The sequence below is a fragment of the Leopardus geoffroyi genome, chromosome A2 (genome assembly GCF_018350155.1).
Source record: "Leopardus geoffroyi isolate Oge1 chromosome A2, O.geoffroyi_Oge1_pat1.0, whole genome shotgun sequence".
Taxonomy (NCBI): domain Eukaryota; kingdom Metazoa; phylum Chordata; class Mammalia; order Carnivora; family Felidae; genus Leopardus; species Leopardus geoffroyi.
Window position 1 is genome coordinate 119,780,194 of NC_059331.1, and position 17,989 is coordinate 119,798,182.

A 17,989-nucleotide genomic window follows, 5' to 3' on the forward strand; every position below is an offset into this window, starting at 1 on the left:
AGACAGCATGAGTGGGGATGGGGCAGAGAGAGGGGGAAACACAGAATTCAAAGCAGGCTCCAGGCTCTGAGCTGTCAGCACAGAGCTCAACGCGGGGCTTGAACTCACCAACCGTGAGATCATGACCTGAGCCGAAGTCAGATGTTCAACTGACTGAGCCACCCGGGCGCCCCTAAAAAATTTTTTTTAAAGGAAGGAGGGGCATTTCTGACATGGTATAAGCAAAGGCATTAAGTTGAGAATGTTATGAGTACAGGTTAGTTTGACTGGAACATATGTTTCATTTAGGGAAGTGGAGAGAGATAAGTGTGGAATTAAGCTTTAGTCTGTTAATGGAGGACGTTCAGTGTTAGTCTAAACTGTTTGTAGGTTTGTTATGGGTAGTGGTATGTCTTTGTATATGTAGGTATTTAGGCTGGTGTATGATAAATTGTATTTCAAGAAGATGAATCTTTCCCTTTTTTCCTTCAGACTGCTTATTCTGATTTTTAATTTTAAAAAATTTTAGTTAATGGCCTGTTGCCTAAGCCACAAGCTTATGACTTTCCCTTCAAATTTAGTCACACACCAGTTCCATCCATTTTACTTCCTATTTATTTCTTTATTTGTAATATCACTGCCGTAGACTTATGCCTCCTTATCTCTTTACAGGACTATTGCAATAGGTTACTTGTTTTCTCTGCTTTCATTCTTGCCCCCCCCCCCCCCCCATCTATTCGTCAAACTACTCTATAAAAACTATAATATAAAATGAAAATCTGAGCATATCTTCCTTTGGTTTTAAACTCTTAAGTGGTTCTTTATCATCTATGGAATAATGCCAACATTAAATAACTTTACCACTGTGCCTTATAAGGCTTCTTTATATGATTTGATTGAAAACTTTATTTTTTTGTCATTGCCTGCTTTATATTTTTTGCTTTGGTAATGCTAAACTATCTCTTGTGTACTCCAGGGACTATAACTTTTCTTTAAGAAATAAATATATAAATGAATACAATGGTGTAGAATGCCCTTGGATTATAGAATTCCCTAGATAATACTTTAAAATGCCATAGTAATTTCAGGCATATAGTAAAAATTTCAGAATCTATGGGAAGACTCAAGAAATCATGTTTAATAAAGTGGAATTGCCATGTTTATTGCATGTTTTAAACACTTTATGCATACTGCAAATTGCCCTCTAGGATGATTTTGATAGATATGATATTGACAGGCAAGCAGGGAGAGAGTGCCCAGATGGTAGCTCTAAGGGAGAAGGAATGAAAGGAAGGTGTGTGGGGTATGTTTTGAGAAAGTGTTAAGGAATTTGATTTGCCTGGGACAGGTAACAGTTTTAGAAGATAAATGGGGGGGACATCTGGGCGGCTCAGTTAAGTGTCCAACTCTTGATTTTAGCTCAGGTCATGATCTCACAGTTTGAGATTGAATCCTGCTTCGGTCTCTGTACTGACAGCTTGGAGTCTGCTTGGGATTCTTTTTCTTTCCCTCTGCCCCTCTCCCCTGCTTGTGCTTGCGTGCATGCTCTCTCTCAAAATAAATAAACATTAAAAAAAGATGAATGGTTGGTTTGGATTACGTTATGGATTTAATATCTGGCTGAGGAATAAAGTAAAAAGTAATAAAGTTTAGAGATGAATTTTTATTTTGGAGGGTTGAGTGAGATTAATTGGAATTAGAAGAGAATGGAGGCAGGGAAAATGTTTAGACTATCCTAATTTCCTAGGTGGGATAATGAAGGCCGACGGTAGAAAAGGGAGTCAGTTGTAGGTAATAATCCCTAAGTAGAATCCATGGGGGTTTGTCAGCAATTATTTGAATGAATTTGGAGTGGAACTCATTCATGGCTTCAGTATATTCAGTAAGGAGGAACAAGGTTATGTGTTAAATAAGAGTTGAGGGGACTTGAGTATGCAGAAGATTTGGTTCTGCTACTGTGGAAGAATGTCATAGGGAATTGGAGATTGCTGAGCATCAGTTTTAGGATTTTATCCAGAAAGGTTTAGCACCCAGAATTATGAGTGAAGAATTCCAAGGTGGTAATCATTGAGATTGCGATTTGGAGAGGTAAAGGTGGGGGAGAGAATGGGAAGGGAATTCAAGAAGACAAAGGATACTAGGGTGGATTTAGGTGCTCTGTTGATATGATTAACTAATTATGAAGTTGGGTAGGGAAATGAATGAAGCTAGTCAAGGGATGTAGACTGGGTTGGAGATTTTTATTTTTTCCTTGTAGTTTCCCTCTCTGCTGTATGGACTGTTTTTGATTATAACTAAAATAAACACATAACATTGGTTTATTTATACTTTGCAAAGATTTTTCATCAGAACATTATAGTTCCCATTTTACAGATAATGGAATGGAGGTCCAGAGAGAAGTGACTTACAGTTATTCATTAAACTTTGGAGCTGAATCTTGAACCTCATGTAAATTGGCATTCAAGAATTGTTCTCTGGGGGCGCCTGGGTGGCTCATTTGGTTAAGCAGCTGACTCTTGGTTTCAGCTCAGGTCATGATCTCACAGTTTCATGAGTTCGGCCTTGTATTGGGCTCTGGGCTGACAGTGTGGAGCCTGTTTGGGATTCTCCCTCACCCCCTCCCACTCTCTTAAAATAATAAACTTAAAAAAAAAATGTTCTCTGGCAGTTTGAGAGATCTGGTTATCTAAAATTAGCAACAGAGTTCCTAGTAAGTTCAACATGCATTTTATGAGTGATAGAGTTGAAGTAAAAATATAGGAAAAGATTTAGAATTATACCTCATGCTGTATTTTTATTGTAAATGCAACATTAATTGCAGTAAAATATATGTTACATTATGTTTTGAGTTTTATTTTTTTATTTATGTTTGTGTTTATTATTTGTTTTAATTTTTAAATTTATTTTCGAGCATGTGAGTGGGGGAGATGGGGGCGGGGGGGTGGGGAGAGAATCTTAAGCAGGCTCCATGCTCAGTGGGGAGCCCAATATGGGGCTCGATCCATGACCCTGGAGTTGTGACCTGAGCCAGAATCAAGAGTTGGATGCTCAACCGACTGAGCTACCCAGGTGCCCCTAGTTGTTATGAATTTGATTTGGTTTTAGTTGTACAAATATATAAGCACAAGGAATTTACATTTAGATTTATGCTTAGTACAAATTAAATTACCTTATAATTAAAATAATTTTTAATAAACTAAAGGTCCATGAGATTTTTTTTTTTTTTTTTTTCAACGTTTATTTATTTTTTGGGACAGAGAGAGACAGAGCATGAACGGGGGAGGGGCAGAGAGAGAGGGAGACACAGAATCGGAAACAGGCTCCAGGCTCTGAGCCATCAGCCCAGAGCCCGACGCGGGGCTCGAACTCACGGACCGCGAGATCGTGACCTGGCCGAAGTCGGACGCCCAACCGACTGCGCCACCCAGGCGCCCCATTTGTTTTTTTTTTTAAGACTTGAGAAGGAGACTTAACAGTTCTCATGTTTCAGATACTTTTCTAGGTGAGGAAATTGGGAGTGCAGTGATCGTCGTTTCCAAAGTCTTTTTAGGCAGACCATGCTTCCCAGTAAGATACTGTTTTCACGCATCACACCACCAACCAGGCTAAAAAAAAAAAACCCTTAATTTCCTGGCGTGGACAGTGAACCTGAGCAGTGATTTTATGCATGAATATCTTGTTTCAAGCTTTTGTTTGTTTTTCCTTTCCTTCTCATATTTCCTTTTCATATTCTCTTTTTGCTTTTTCTGCTTTTCTGCCTTGGTCTCCCTTGAACCTTGTCTCATTTTGTTTTTAAAAAGTATTCTCCTAAAAATAAAATAATTGTAAAATAATCATAATGTTAGAAAACTTGGAATAAAGTATTAAAAAAATTAAGATGATCAGCAGTCTTCTTGCCCAACTATATTCCTGTCTAATAACAGTGGCTAATACTATTAATGTTTAAGTATTTCCTTCCAATCTTTTTTTAATTAAAGGAAGACTTTCACTTTTTCTATTGCATATATTTTGCAAGTAGTTTGAATAATATTGCATGCCTTTTTTTATGCCCTGAATTTTTTCACTTAGGATTATAATCACTTCTTCACAAGATTTTTTGAAAGATTTTTTAAGATTTTAATCTATATCTAGCATGGGGTTCAAACCCACAGTCCTGAGTAAAGAGTTGCATACTCCACCAACCACACCAGACAGGCACCCTGATAGTCCCTTTCTTTATCTTTTTCTTCTTGTTTTTTTAATTTTTAAAATGTTTTTATTTATTTTTGAGAGACAGAGTGTAAGCAGGAGAGGGGCAGAGAGAGAGGGAGACACAGAATCTGAAGCAGATTCTAGGTTCTGAGCCATCAGCACAGAGCCTGATGCGGGGCTCAAACTCACAAATCCTAAGATCATGACCTGAGCTGAACCAACTGAGCCACCCGGGTGCCCCTGTCACTTTCTTACTATAAGTAGCTTTGTAACGTTTTGTCTTATGGAGGGACGTTTATACTGGTTGATACTTCTATTTTACAATCAGCATTACTTTCTCATGTATATTTAGGTATTTTTGGAGTTCTTTTTCTTTTAAAAAGGGAGGATCTTTATTCTTTTAAGTGATTTTGGGAAACTACAGAATATACAAAAGAAAGAAAATGCATGCCCTTATCCATTGTACCCCCACCTTCCCCAGAAATACCTGTTGTTAAGTTTGGTGTATATTTTTCTAGCTTTTAAATATCCATAGGCTCATTTTATACTATTTTGTATATTATATATTTATCCATATATAACTAACAAATTTATTTTCAGTGCCTTTCTTACTCCCAACTCTTAAGTCTGTCTTCCTTTACCTCTCCCCTAAAATCAGTCCCTCTGAGTCTGTTTCTCACTTTACAAGTGCTCTTTGTATGCTGTCCCTAATGTTTGTCTTTTGTTCTGTTAAGGTTTCTCCAGAATTTATTAATACCTTAGTTTTACTAGGTAATCTTGATGTCCTTCTGATCTTTACGTTCCGTCTCAGAATTTCCTTTATTGTCCGTGCTTCTCATCCAACATATTTTTCTGAAATGTTAATCCTATTTAAAGGGAAAACATGGGCACCTGGGTGACTCAGTCGGTTAAGTCCCCACGCTTGGTTTCGGCTCAAGTCATGATCTCACGGTTTCTTGAGTTCGAGCCCTGCATCCGGCTTGGTGCTGACAGTGCAGAGCTTGCTTGGGATTCTCTCCCTCTTTCTCTGCCCCTCCCCTGCTTGCTCTGTCTCTCTCTCAAAATAAATAAATCAGTTTAAAAAGAATAAAGGGAAAACATTTGTGGTTTTTTTTTTCCTTCCATGTTATCCTTGTTTCTTTTCCTTTTTATGCTTTTGTTTTGTTGTTGCATTAGTAGAAGAATTATGCCCAGTACTTTGGTAATTCCTCAAACTAAACTATGTGCAATAACGGTTGCTTTGGTTCCTTCCTTAGTATAGATATGCTCTCTTAACTTGATTCAAGTGCAGCTCTTAGAAGCAAAGTGTTTTGACAGTCATGGGAACTTTGTTCCTTTGTTCTAAGTTGTTGTTATTGTCATTTTTCATTGTTTTAAAATTGCTGTTACCAATTCTAAATGTATTTTCTTTCCATTTGCCGTTAGTAGACTAAAAGGCAAATTCCCTTGCATTTTAAGGGATTGAAATCTGTAGTCTGAGTTGTGAAATCTGAATTCCAGTCATGTTTTAACCACGTGACCAGGAAAATAAAAACAAGCTGTGACTTAGACACTTTGTTGTCTGACTTTTTAAATTAGATATCTACTGTTCTTATGCACTTGTACATAATTTCCAGAGGTGTACTGTGTTTTTTCCATTATGACCTGCTCTGCTGTATTTTCACATGAGTTTAGGTGCAAGCCATACCTATCCTAAAGGAGCCTGTACTTTGTATCTTTCCAGATAGACTTTTACATTTATTTATTTATTATTAAAAAAAAATTTTTTTAACTTTTACTTATTTTTGAGAGACAGAGAGAGACAGAACAAGTAGGGGCAGAGCAGAGAGAAAGGGAGACACAGCATCCGAAGCAGGCTCCAGGCTCTTAGCTGTCAGCACAGAGCCCGACTCGGGGCTTGAACCCACAAACCACGAGATCACGACCTGAGCTGAGGTCAGTTGCTTAACCGACTGAGCCACCCAGGCGCCCCTACATTTATTTTTTTATGTATGCCTGACATGGCCCTTCCAGAGTGACCTAAGATCCATTGTTCAGTGTTTCTTACTCAAAAGGAGTTTAAAGCACAGTTTTATACTTTATACTCTGGGTTGCATCTTGACCATCTCCTCAGTGGTCTCAGCAGGGGATACCTGTGACATCTCGTAGCACCATCAACTACTTCTCTTGAGAAGAGTTGCCCAGACATGGAGGCAGTAAAGGAAAGCAAAATGTTAGATAGACTTTCTAAGTTACCAGTTTAGGCAACCAATAAGGAATAGCCTGAGCTATTGTGATTCACTTGGAGAAAACACAGCAAAGACCAAACCACTCAACATCTCTTTTGTTACACATATTTTTCTTATATGATAATGGATCTCATTTCTCCCATTTTGTTTTTCTTAGCTACAAACAGAGCTTTCGCTCTTTGCTGTTTCTCTTTTGTCAACTGCACTTCTTTTAAGAATTATGTAGTTACCGACTCAGTGTTGAAAGTGGTGGAATTTCAGAAGGTATGAAAGTATTACATACCTTGCCAGGAAAGGAGTGAGTAGTGTCCTGGTGGTTAAGAGTTTAAACTTTACGTTCAAATCCTAACTCTGCTATTTCCTAGCCTTTTACTAGTTTCTTAATTTGTAAGATGATAATACTTACTACAAAACAAACATTCAGTAAGTCTCTGTTAACTGCTGTTCCCAGTGCCACTTGAATCAGATACCTGTAATTGTGATGTTTGCAGTTTTGTGTGTCAGTCATTCAGAAGTTAAATGGCACACTCAGTTTTTCCTTCTCTTGACTACCTGGTCCAGGTAGAGCCTGTTCACTTAGGGAGATCCCTCCCTCCCTCCCTCCCTCCCTTCCTTCCTTCCTTCCTTCCTTCCTTCCTTCCTAGAAAGATGTTGCTCTAGATAAGTGTTTCTTTCAAGATCAGTAAATGGACAGAGACAAAGAATACAAGCTTTGATTTGTACCAGGTGTATCTGTTGGGGGAAGAACTTCAGATGGGCTCTTTTTTAGGAGATGGTGAAGCATTGGGGGATCTAAAGTGAGGGGAGAGAGCATCATAAAATCAAGATCACTGTCCCTAATAGGCTCTGTGTCCTTGGGTATTAATGAATGGTAACATTTAATGAATACCAGTGTGCTCAGCTCTGTGCTGATTGCTTTATGGGAATTATTTACTACACAGCCCTTTGAGATTGTTACCATCATCTCCATTTTAAAGAGGAGGGAACAGAATAACTTGTCTGAAGTCATATAGCTAGTAAGTGCTCTTTCTGGCAGTCTGACCTTAACTTCCTGTGGTCTTAGTCACTGTAATATACTGTGCTTGCAAAAACTACCGTTTATGGAGTGCTTACCGTGGGTCAGGCACTCTGTTGGGTGTTGCTTTTATGTTCATCGTCTAATCTCATTCTTCTAACAGTTCTGAGAGAAAAAATAGCAGCCTTTAAGTGAAGTAGATCATCATGGATTACTCAAACTTCTCATCTATAGAGATGAGTAGCATCTTTCAAATGTTTTCAAATGGTTTTCTTGACTGTGACATACAGAAAGAAAGAAATGTGATTTGACCTAGCAAAGACTTGTACGCAAATACACCGGAAATAAATTTTCAGGAAGTGTAATTTAGCCTTCATGCACTCATACTTCTAATTCTGTATAATTAAAAAATAAATAGGGCTGTGAACCACTAAATTGATATTACCACTTCTTACTGGATTGTGACCTACAGTTTGAAAACATTCCTTGAGAGACTAAAGATTGCTAATATTCTTCTAGTTTCAGTGTTCTGTAATCTATAATCCTAGGTTTATCAGAATTATAGAACATATGTATAATCTAACCCTGTGGATGAGGCATAATTTCTTATATTACCTGCAAATAGATATCTAATATAGGCATAGCTTGGTTGGGTTCCAGGTCACTACAGTGAAGTAAGTCATGATTTTCTTTGGTTTCCCAGCGCATATAAAGTTATGTTTACACTGTATTGTAGTCTGTTAAGTGCATAATAGCATTATGTCTAAAAAAAAAAATGATGTATATCTTAACTAAAAAATACTTTATGCTAAAATGTTAACCATCATCTGAGCTTTCAGTGATTTATAATATTTTTGCTGGTTATGCCTTGATGATTCATGGCTGCTGACTGGTCAGGGTGATGGTTGCTGAAGGTTGGGGTGGCTGTGGCAATTTCTTAAAATAAGACAACAAAAGGGGCACGTGGATGGCTCAGTTGGTGGAGCATGTGACTCTTGATCTTGGGGTTGTGAGTTTGAGCCCCATACTGGGGAGTGGAGTTTGCTTAAAAAAACAAAAAACAAAAAACAGTGAAGTTGGTCACATGCATTGACTCTTCCTCTCACAGTTTTTGTGTAGCATGCAGTGAATGCTGTTTGGTAGCATTTTACCCACAGTAGGACGTTTTTCCAGAACTGGAGTCAATCTTCTCAAACCCTACTGCTGTTTTATAAACTAAGTTCCTATAATATTCTAAATCCTTTGTTGTCATTTCAACAGTCTGCACCATCTCAAGAACACATTCTTTGCTCCTCCATAAGACGCAAATCCTCATCCACTCAAGTTTTATCATGAGATTGCAGCAATTCAGTCACATCTTCAGGCTTTACATCTAGTTTTCCTGTTTCCGCCACATCTGTAGTTACTGTTTCCACTGAAGTCTTGAACCCTCCAAGTCAGCCGTGAGGGTTGGAATCAGCTTCTTCGAGCTCCTGTTGATGTTTTGAGCTGTTCCCATGAATAACGTTTTAGAATCGTGAATTCTTTCTAGAAGGTTTTCCAGATCCATCAGAGGAATCGCTATGGCAGCTATAGCCTTACAGAATGTATTTCTTTTTTTTTTTTTTTTTTTTAATTTTTTTTTTTTCAACGTTTATTTATTTTTGGGACAGAGAGAGACAGAGCATGAACGGGGGAGGGGCAGAGAGAGAGGGAGACACAGAATCGGAAACAGGCTCCAGGCTCTGAGCCATCAGCCCAGAGCCTGACGCGGGGCTCGAACTCGCGGACCGCGAGATCGTGACCTGGCTGAAGTCGGACGCTTAACCGACTGCGCCACCCAGGCGCCCCTGTATTTCTTGAGTAATAAGACTTGAAAGTTGAAATTCCTCTTGATCCATGGGCTGTAGAATGGATGTTGTGTTAGCAGACATGAAAACAGCATTAACCTTGTATATCTTCATCAGAGCTCTTGAGTGAACAGCTGCTTTGTGAATGAGCAGGATTTTGAAAGGAATCTTTTTTTCTGAGCAGTAGGTCTCAATAGTGGGCTTAAAATTATTTAGTAAATCATGTTACGGACAGATGTGCCATCGTACAGGCTTTTCTCCATTTATAAAGCATAAACAGAGTAGATTTAGCATAATTCTAGAAATTTTGAGACGGTAAATGAGAATTGGCTTCAACTTAAAATTACCAGCTGCATCGGCCCTTAACAAGAAAGTTGGCCTGTCCTTTGAAGCTTTGAAGCCAGGCATTGACTTTTCTCTCTAGCTCTGAAGCCCTAGATGGCTCCTTCTTTCAATATATATAAAGGCTGTTTCATCTGCATTGAAAATCTATTGTTTAGTGTAGCCACCTTCATTAAATATCTTAGCTATGTCTTCTGGATAACTTATTCTAGCTTCTACATTAACATTTGCTGCTTTGCTTTGTGCTTTATATTATGGAGACATTTCTTTCCTTAAATCTCCTGACCCAACTTTTGCTAGTTTTTTTCTGCACTTTCCTTACTTCTCTCAGCCTTAATGGAATTGAAGATAGGATAGGGCCTTGCTCTAGATTAGACTTTGGCTTGAGATAGTGTTGTGGTGGTGTTTGATCTTCTATCCAGACCACTAAAACTTTCTCCATATGAGCAATTAGGCTGTTTGGCTTTCTTACCATTCATGTGTTCACTGGAGTAGTACCTTTTTTTTTTTTTTTTTGACATTCATTTTTGAGAGAGAGAGAGACAGAGCATGAGTGGGGGAGGGGCAGAGAGAGAGGGAGACAGAATCCAAAGCAGGCTTCAGGCTCCGAGCTGTAAGCACAGGGCCCCACGGGGGCTCAAACTCAAGGAGTGGGAGATGATGACCTGAGCTGAAGTCGGATGTTCAACTGACTGAGCCACCCAGGTGCCCCTGGAGTAGTAGTTTTATGTCCTTCAAGAACTTTCCTTTGCATTCCTTTTTTTTTTTTTTTTTTTTTTTAATGTTTTATTTTTGAGAGAGAGCAAGCATGAGCAGGGGAGGGGCAGAGAGAGAGAGAGAGAGAGAGAGAGAGAGAGAGAGAGGGAGGAAGACAGGGTCGAAGTGGGCTCTGTACTGATAGCAGTGAGCCCGATGCAGGGCTTGAACTCACGAACCCTCAGATCACGACTGCGTTGGACTCTCAACGCATTGAGCCACCCAGCCACTTCTCCTTTGCATTCCTAATTGGGCTGTTTGGTGCAAGACACATAGCTTTTGGCTTGTCTTGGCTTTTGACATACTTCCTTGCTAAGCTGAATCACTTCTTTGATTTTAAGAGTGAGGTGTGCAACTTTTCCTTTCACTTGAACATTTAAAGGCCACTGTAGGTTTATTAAATGGCCTGATTTCAGTATCGTGTCTCAGGGAATAGGGAAGTCTGAGGAGAGGGAGAGAGTAATGGGCCAGTTGGTGGAGCAGTCAGAACATACATATTAAGTTCATTATTTTATATGGGTGTGGTTCATGACACTCCAAAATAATTATAACAATGAAGACCACTGCTTACAGATGACCATAATAAATACAATAGTAATGAAAAAGTTTGAAATATTGTGAGAATTACCAAAAATGTGATAGTTATGAAGCGACAAATGCTATTGGAAAGATGGTGCTGATAGACTTGTTTGATTCAGTTATCCCAAACCTTCACTTTGTAAAAACAACAGCTACAACAAAAAAAACCCAAATGTAGTATTTGTGAAGCACAGTAGAATGAATTATGTGTGTACTTGTTTTAAACATCTCTAATACTCAGTATTTAACACTGTATGGTTTGTCTAGAAAATATAGACTGATATATGTAACATAGACATTTTGTAAGTTGAAGATGTTTTAGATATAGGTGGGACATAGGTTTTCTATATGTGTATATTAATGTCTGGGCAATACATGCCTTTTTACAAAATTTACCAATTGGCTGCAGGTAAGACTTGATATGAGAGATTAGTGAAGTTTTAGTTACCACGTTAATGGGGAGAAGGAAATCTAAACACACTGAAATTTGAGATCTAAAATAGTAGGTTTTAAAAACTTAACGTATAGTGAAGTTAAAAATGTGAGTTGTTATATTTGATCATGTGCATACTAAGATTTTCCTTGAGAAACTGGGTATCAAATTGTATTTTTAATACATAATAGAAACTGGACTGTTCCATTTATATAGATCTTTATAACACTATGTTATAGCTTAATAAAAATCATAAAAATTTGACAGGCTTGTTAAAATACCCAATAATTTGTAAACATAGCAACCCATGTTTTAATTTTAGGATGCAGTAAAAGACAATATGCTATATCACTCTAGTATTAAACTACTTATAATCTCTGTGTTCTTATTATTTTCCTTTAGGTTGGATGGAGTACTGCTCGTGATTATTACACATTTTTATGGTCTCCTATGCCTGAACATTACATAGAAGGATCAACAGTTAATTGTGTATTAGCATTTCAAGGTAAGAACTGAAAACTGCAGAACTTGATGAAATTAAATGTTTTAATTTAATTTTTATGCCATTAAAAATGTTCTCCATTGTAATGGTCTACTTAGGCATGTCCAACATACCAAAGTTGAATTAATTAGTGTCTTTGTTTAGCAAAAATCATAAGAATATAAATATGAGTGTAGGATACATATTTTATCTAGGCATTTAAAAGGATTTTTATTTTTGCTTGGGGCACCTGGGTGGCTCAGTCGGTTAAGTGTCAGACTTCGGCTCAGGTCTTGATCTTGTAGTTTGTACTGCACATTGGGCTCGCTGCTGTCAGTGCAGAGCCTGCTTCGGATCCTGTGTGCCCCTCTCTCTGCCGCTCCTGCTTGTGCTCTCTCAAATATAAACATTTTTTTTTAAAGTTTTTTTTGCTTATTTTTCATTGAAGAGTGAGTTTCTTTCCAGAGCCCAATGGGGGGCTCGATCTCACAAACTGAGATCATGACCTGAGCCGAAAACAAGAGTTGAATGCTCAATGTTCAGTCATTTTTAATGTGATTAATTTTCTTCAGTTAACTTAATGAATTTGTTACAGTGACTAATGATTTCACTGGTGGTTTACCATGAAGTTAAAAAGCAGTAAATAAAGAGAAAAGTATCCAGTTAGTTAAGAGCATTTTCATGGGAGCTAAGCATAAATGCAGTTGTTTTCCAAGCTTTTAAAAATTCACCAGGTGAAATATTACTTTGAAATTCAGAAATAAAAGCTTCTGCCTGCCTAAAACTCATTTGTTATATAAAGTCAAGATAGTCATGAAGAACTTAGTCATAGAGTATTAGAGCTAGAAGAGATTTTAAGCACAATCCAAAATGACCTTGCTCATTTTGTGAATGAGTCATGAGAATCTTGAAATGCAAAACTCAAAACAACTAACACAAATATATAAATGTAATTCTTTGCCCAAATGAACTCTTGTTGTAATTCAACTGATTGCTTTCCTATTTTCTTTTCAATGTTATTAACCTAATGAGAGATTTTTCTAGATAGCTTTAAATTGCAGCTCTGAATAACTACATCTGGTATCTCAAACAACATTTGAACCATTTCTTAGTGGATTACTTTTGTGTGATTTATCAGACCTTGAGTATCTAGTTTGTAGAATTTTTAAGTTTATTTATTTATTTTGAGAGAGACAGACACAGTGTGGGTGGTGGAGAGGGAGAGAAAACAACGGAACAAGTCCATGCCTTTTTTTTTTTTATGTTTATTTTGAGAGAGAGACCGCATGTGCATACACATGTGCACAAGTGGGGGAAGGGGCAGAGACAGGGAGAGAGAGAATTCCAAGCAGGCTCCATGTTGTCAGCAGAGAGGCTGATGTGGGGCTTGATCATTCGAACCACGAGATCATGACCTGAGCCAAAACCGAGAGTCGGACGCCTAACCGACCGAGCCATCTAGGTGCCTCTAGTTGATAGAATTTCTAATGTCACGATACTAGAGCCGATTAGTCAGACTATATATATTTTTTCTATTTAAACTTTTTATGTAAGTCTCTTGGCCATTTGCAAAGTTACTCAGCCATGGCTTAATAAATTTGGTTGTATATACTAGGAGGGTGGGGTTTTTAAAAGCTTTTAAAAATATATTGCTAGAGCTACCCTTATTTTTAAACTATATATTTTGAAATAATTTTGGATGTAAAGTTGCAAAAATAGTACACAGAATTTCTGTATACCCATTGTCCAGCTTCCGTTAATGTTAACATCTTACATAGTACATTTATTTAAAAAATTAGGAATTTAACATTGGTGCACTGCTAGTGACTAAAGTATAAACCTTATTTAAATTTTATTGTTTCCAGTAGTGTTCTTTTTTCTGTTCCTGGATCCGATCCAAAATTCCACATTACATTTAATTGTCCTATCTTCTTATCTCCTCCAATCTGTGACAGTTCCTCATTCTGTCCTCTTTCAGGACTTTTACAATCTTATTTTTTATTTTATTAAAACATTTTTTTTTTTAAGAAAAAAAATTTTTTTTAAACGTTTATTTATTTTTGAGACAGAGAGAGACAGAGCATGAATGGGGGAGGGTCAGAGAGAGGGAGACACAAAATCTGAAACAGGCTCCAGGCTCTGAGCTGTCAGCACAGAGCCCGATGCGGGGCTTGAACTCACGGACCGCGAGATCACCACCTGAGCCGAAGTCGGACACTTAACCGACTGAGCCACCCAGGTGCCCCACATTTTTTAAGTTTTTTAAAATTTATTTTGAGGGGCGCCTGGGTGGCGCAGTTGGTTAAGCGTCCGACTTCAGCCAGGTCACGATCTCCCGGTCCGGGAGTTCGAGCCCCGCGTCAGGCTCTGGGCTGATGGCTCAGAGCCTGGAGCCTGTTTCCGATTCTGTGTCTCCCTCTCTCTCTGCCCCTCCCCCATTCATGCTCTGTCTCTCTCTGTCCCCCAAAAAAAATAAATAAAACGTTGAAAAAAAAATAAAATTTATTTTGAGATAGTGTGCACAAGTGGGGGAGGGGAGAGAGAGAATCCCAAGTAAGCTCCGCACTGTCAGTGCAGAGCCTAATATGGAGCTGGAATTCATGAACCGTGAGATCCTGACCTGAGCTAAAATCAAGAGTAGGACACTGAACTGACTGAGCCACCCAGGCACTTCTGTGTGGTGGTGTTTTTTCATGATTAGATTAAGGGTATACATTTTTAGGAAGAATATCGTACAAGTGCTGTTTTATAGTCACTCTTCAGTGCGTTGTATCAGGGAGTACTTGATGTTCCTCTCTCATTCCTGGTGATGTTAATCTTTTTTTTAATTAAAAAAAAAAGAATTTTTTTTTAAAAACGTTTATTCATTTTAGAGAGAGAGAGGGAGACTCAGAATCTGAAGCAGGCTCCAGGCTCTGAGCTGTCAGCACACAGCCTGATGCGGGGCTCAAACTCACGAGCCTTGAAATCATGAGCTGAAGTTGGATGATTAGCTGACTGAGCCACCCAGGTGGCCCTGGTGTTGTTAATCTTGATCACTTGGTATCTGCTGGGTTTCTCTACTGTAAAGTTAGTATTTTTCCTTTTGTAATTAATGAATACTATGGGGGAGTTAGTTTGAGACTAAGGAAATACCTTGTTTTTCCTCAAATTTTCACCCTCTAATTTTAGTTATCAGTAAGATCTTGCCTATAACAATTAAAAAAAATTTTTTTTTTCATGTGTGTTTATGTTTTTGAGAGAGAGAGAGTGAGAGTGAGTGTGTTCAAGCAGGGGAGGGGCAGAGAGAGAATTTTCGAGCAGACTCTGTGCTGTCAGCTGAGACAGTCGGATGCAGGGCTCGAACCCACAAACCGTGAGACCATGACATGAGCTGGAACCAAGAGTCTGGCACTTAACCAACTGAGCCACCCAGGAGTCCCTAGCTTGCAACAATTTTTATTGTTGTGTTTCACTAATGGTGCTTTTCTATGCTCATTCCTTGGACATTTACTAGTTGGAATTACTATGATGAGTAGTTGTCTCTTTCCCCATAAGCTCATAGGTATTTATTTTTTTCTATGGAATAAAATCTAATACTATCCTTTTTTTTTTTTGTGCAAATTATTCTAGCTTTCTTTGGCCATTGGGAGCTCCATCAGGTGGGCTCCTGTGTTTTTTGACATTCCCTCCACCCCCTGCCACTTTGAATTCTTTTTTGGGAACTTCTTTCTTGCAAGCACCACAAATTGTCCCAGGCTTTTCTTGTATTTTCTCTGATCCTCTCTCTTTTTGCTTAGGAAGAAAGTTAAATATTTTTTAAAGAAGGAAATCCAGTGAAGTAGATATAATAATGAGGTTGAAAATTTCAAGTTATGAAAGACTAGATGTAGTGATTACAAATTTCTGGGTAGTTATGAATATTCAAGATAAGGTGAATGTATTGATCTTTGTGTAATCATTTCACCACCACTGAATGCTTCCTTCTTATAAAGTCATTGTGGGGGATGCTAGAATTTTTATATATATTATATATTTGCCCTCAGTATTTCTGAGTTCTTGATAGGATATAAAGCAAGGTAATTGAAAGTACTATGGAGTGTGGTAGGTATGTATGTATGTATTTTAACTGTAAAAAATACTGGGAGCTTTGGAGAAGAAGAGGTGAAGTTTAATTTTGAGCAGGGATAATCCAGCAAATCTTAAAAGGGGGTAACAGTTGAGACGAAGGAAGAAGGAACAAATATCAAACATATTCATCAGATAATGGGCTAGATGGTGTAAATATGTTATAGATTGTAATTCTGAGGTAGATGGCTTCATAGCTGTTTTACAGATAAGAAACTGGGACTCAGGGAGGTTGAGTTACAATGGCTAGTAGTACAGCTGAATAAAGCTGTGTGATTCCAAAGGTTATTTTTTATTCTGCAAAAGTGTACTTCATCTTCCTTTCTTTTATACAATTCATGTACAGCACATTCCTTCCGTTCAATATCTTTCTTTTCATGGAATGAATGTCAAATTTGAGGGAAGATTTCTTTATATGATATATTCCCACCCGCAACCTAAACAGGGTCAGGAATGAGCAGAGATGGCAAGGTGTGTTAAATGGGGGGGAAAAAACCCTATTAATTTCATAATAGGAAAGTTAATCAATTTTTTTATTAATTTTCTTTTAGGATATTACCTTCCAAATGATGATGGAGAATTTTATCAGTTCTGTTATGTTACCCATAAGGGTGAAATTCGTGGAGCAAGTACACCTTTCCAGTTTCGGGCTTCTTCTCCAGTTGAAGAGTTACTTACTATGGAAGATGAAGGAAATTCTGACATGTTGGTGGTAACCACAAAAGCTGGTCTTCTTGAGGTTAGTACCAACAGTGAGCTAGTGATTTATAGATAATTTAAGAACAGGGCTCATGTTGGCATTTAAAGAATTTAAAAGAATAACCTGAAAATCAAATGGTTTTTAACTAAAATAATAAACTTAGAGTGTTGTTTTTGGAATACTTTAAAAATCTTCCTGTCAGTTATTGATTTCACTGTGGAAGGGTGAATCAGGGAATATCCCTGTCTCTTAGTTTAGGTTGAGCATTTTTAGAATGATTTCCGTGTTCATTTTATCAAGTAAATAGCCTGGATTAACCATAATTTAAAGAGAGAAGGTGAAAGCCTTCTTACATTCTTTTAATTGACTATTTGGGAGTCATCGCATTGGCTCTAATAGAAATTTACTGTGCAGATGGTCTAATGTCTTACGTCTTAAATTTTAGTAATTATTGAAGGAGAAAATAGAACAACATTCTTATTTTAAGATATTTTTCAGTATCTTTAAAATCTAAGAAACTAGAATGTTACATTTGAATTTCTGAAAAACGGCTTATTTAGTTGGTTCGCTATGTATTTTTGGTTAATTTACATTCATGTTTAATCCGGCAGGTCATTGCTTTTTCTTTATAGTCAGGTGGATTTTTAAAGTTTATTTATTTATTTTGAGAGAGAGAGAAAGACCACATGAGGGAGGGGGAAGAAAGAGAATCTGAAGCAGGCTCTGAACTGTCAGTGCAGAGTCTGACATGGGGCTCGAACTCACAAATTGTGAGATCATGAGCTGAACTGAAACCAAGAGTCAGACGCTTAACCAACTGAGCCACCCGAGTGCCCCAGATGGATATTTTTTATATGTAAATATTTTATGCCTTTGATTTTATGTTATTGATTTTATATCCTTATCTTCAAAAATTGAAGCTAGAGAAAAAACACAACGGGTCATAGATACAATACTTTCATTAGGTAGTCAAACTGAAGGAACCATTTTTTATTGTGAATTCTTTATATCTTCCCTTTCCCTTCCAGAAATTCCTTTCTTATCTTAAATAAAGAAATGTAACTTTTATAGGGTGACTGAAACATTTTGTGGTGACAGCCACCTGATGATCAAGGTTTTTAGCCTGGTATTTGAATGCTAGTCAAAGATGCTGAACAAGCCCAGCTCTTAAAAAGAATGCAGTTAGTGTTTATATTGCAGCTTTTTGAATACTTGTCAGACCACCCTGATTTCAGGACGTCCAGCAGAAAAACAGACATTCAGGCATCGGTGTCTCTCTTATGTTCCTTCTCTAAGTTAATTGGGATGTCGCACAATTTATTCCACTTCTTCCTACTCATAAGGGGTAC

At 37.7% G+C, this 17,989-nt stretch overlaps 1 protein-coding gene across 2 annotated transcripts in view; it reads left to right on the forward strand.

Moving 5' to 3' along the window:
• The window catches only part of TAX1BP1 (Tax1 binding protein 1), a 97,172-nt gene that overhangs the window by 11,311 nt on the left and 67,872 nt on the right, over nucleotides 1-17,989 (forward strand). For both annotated transcript variants that reach the window (XM_045495168.1, XM_045495169.1), the window contains exons 3-4: nucleotides 11,755-11,857; nucleotides 16,492-16,679. In XM_045495168.1, the coding sequence (XP_045351124.1) occupies nucleotides 11,755-11,857; nucleotides 16,492-16,679 (291 nt within the window). The remainder of the gene's footprint in view (nucleotides 1-11,754; nucleotides 11,858-16,491; nucleotides 16,680-17,989) is intronic.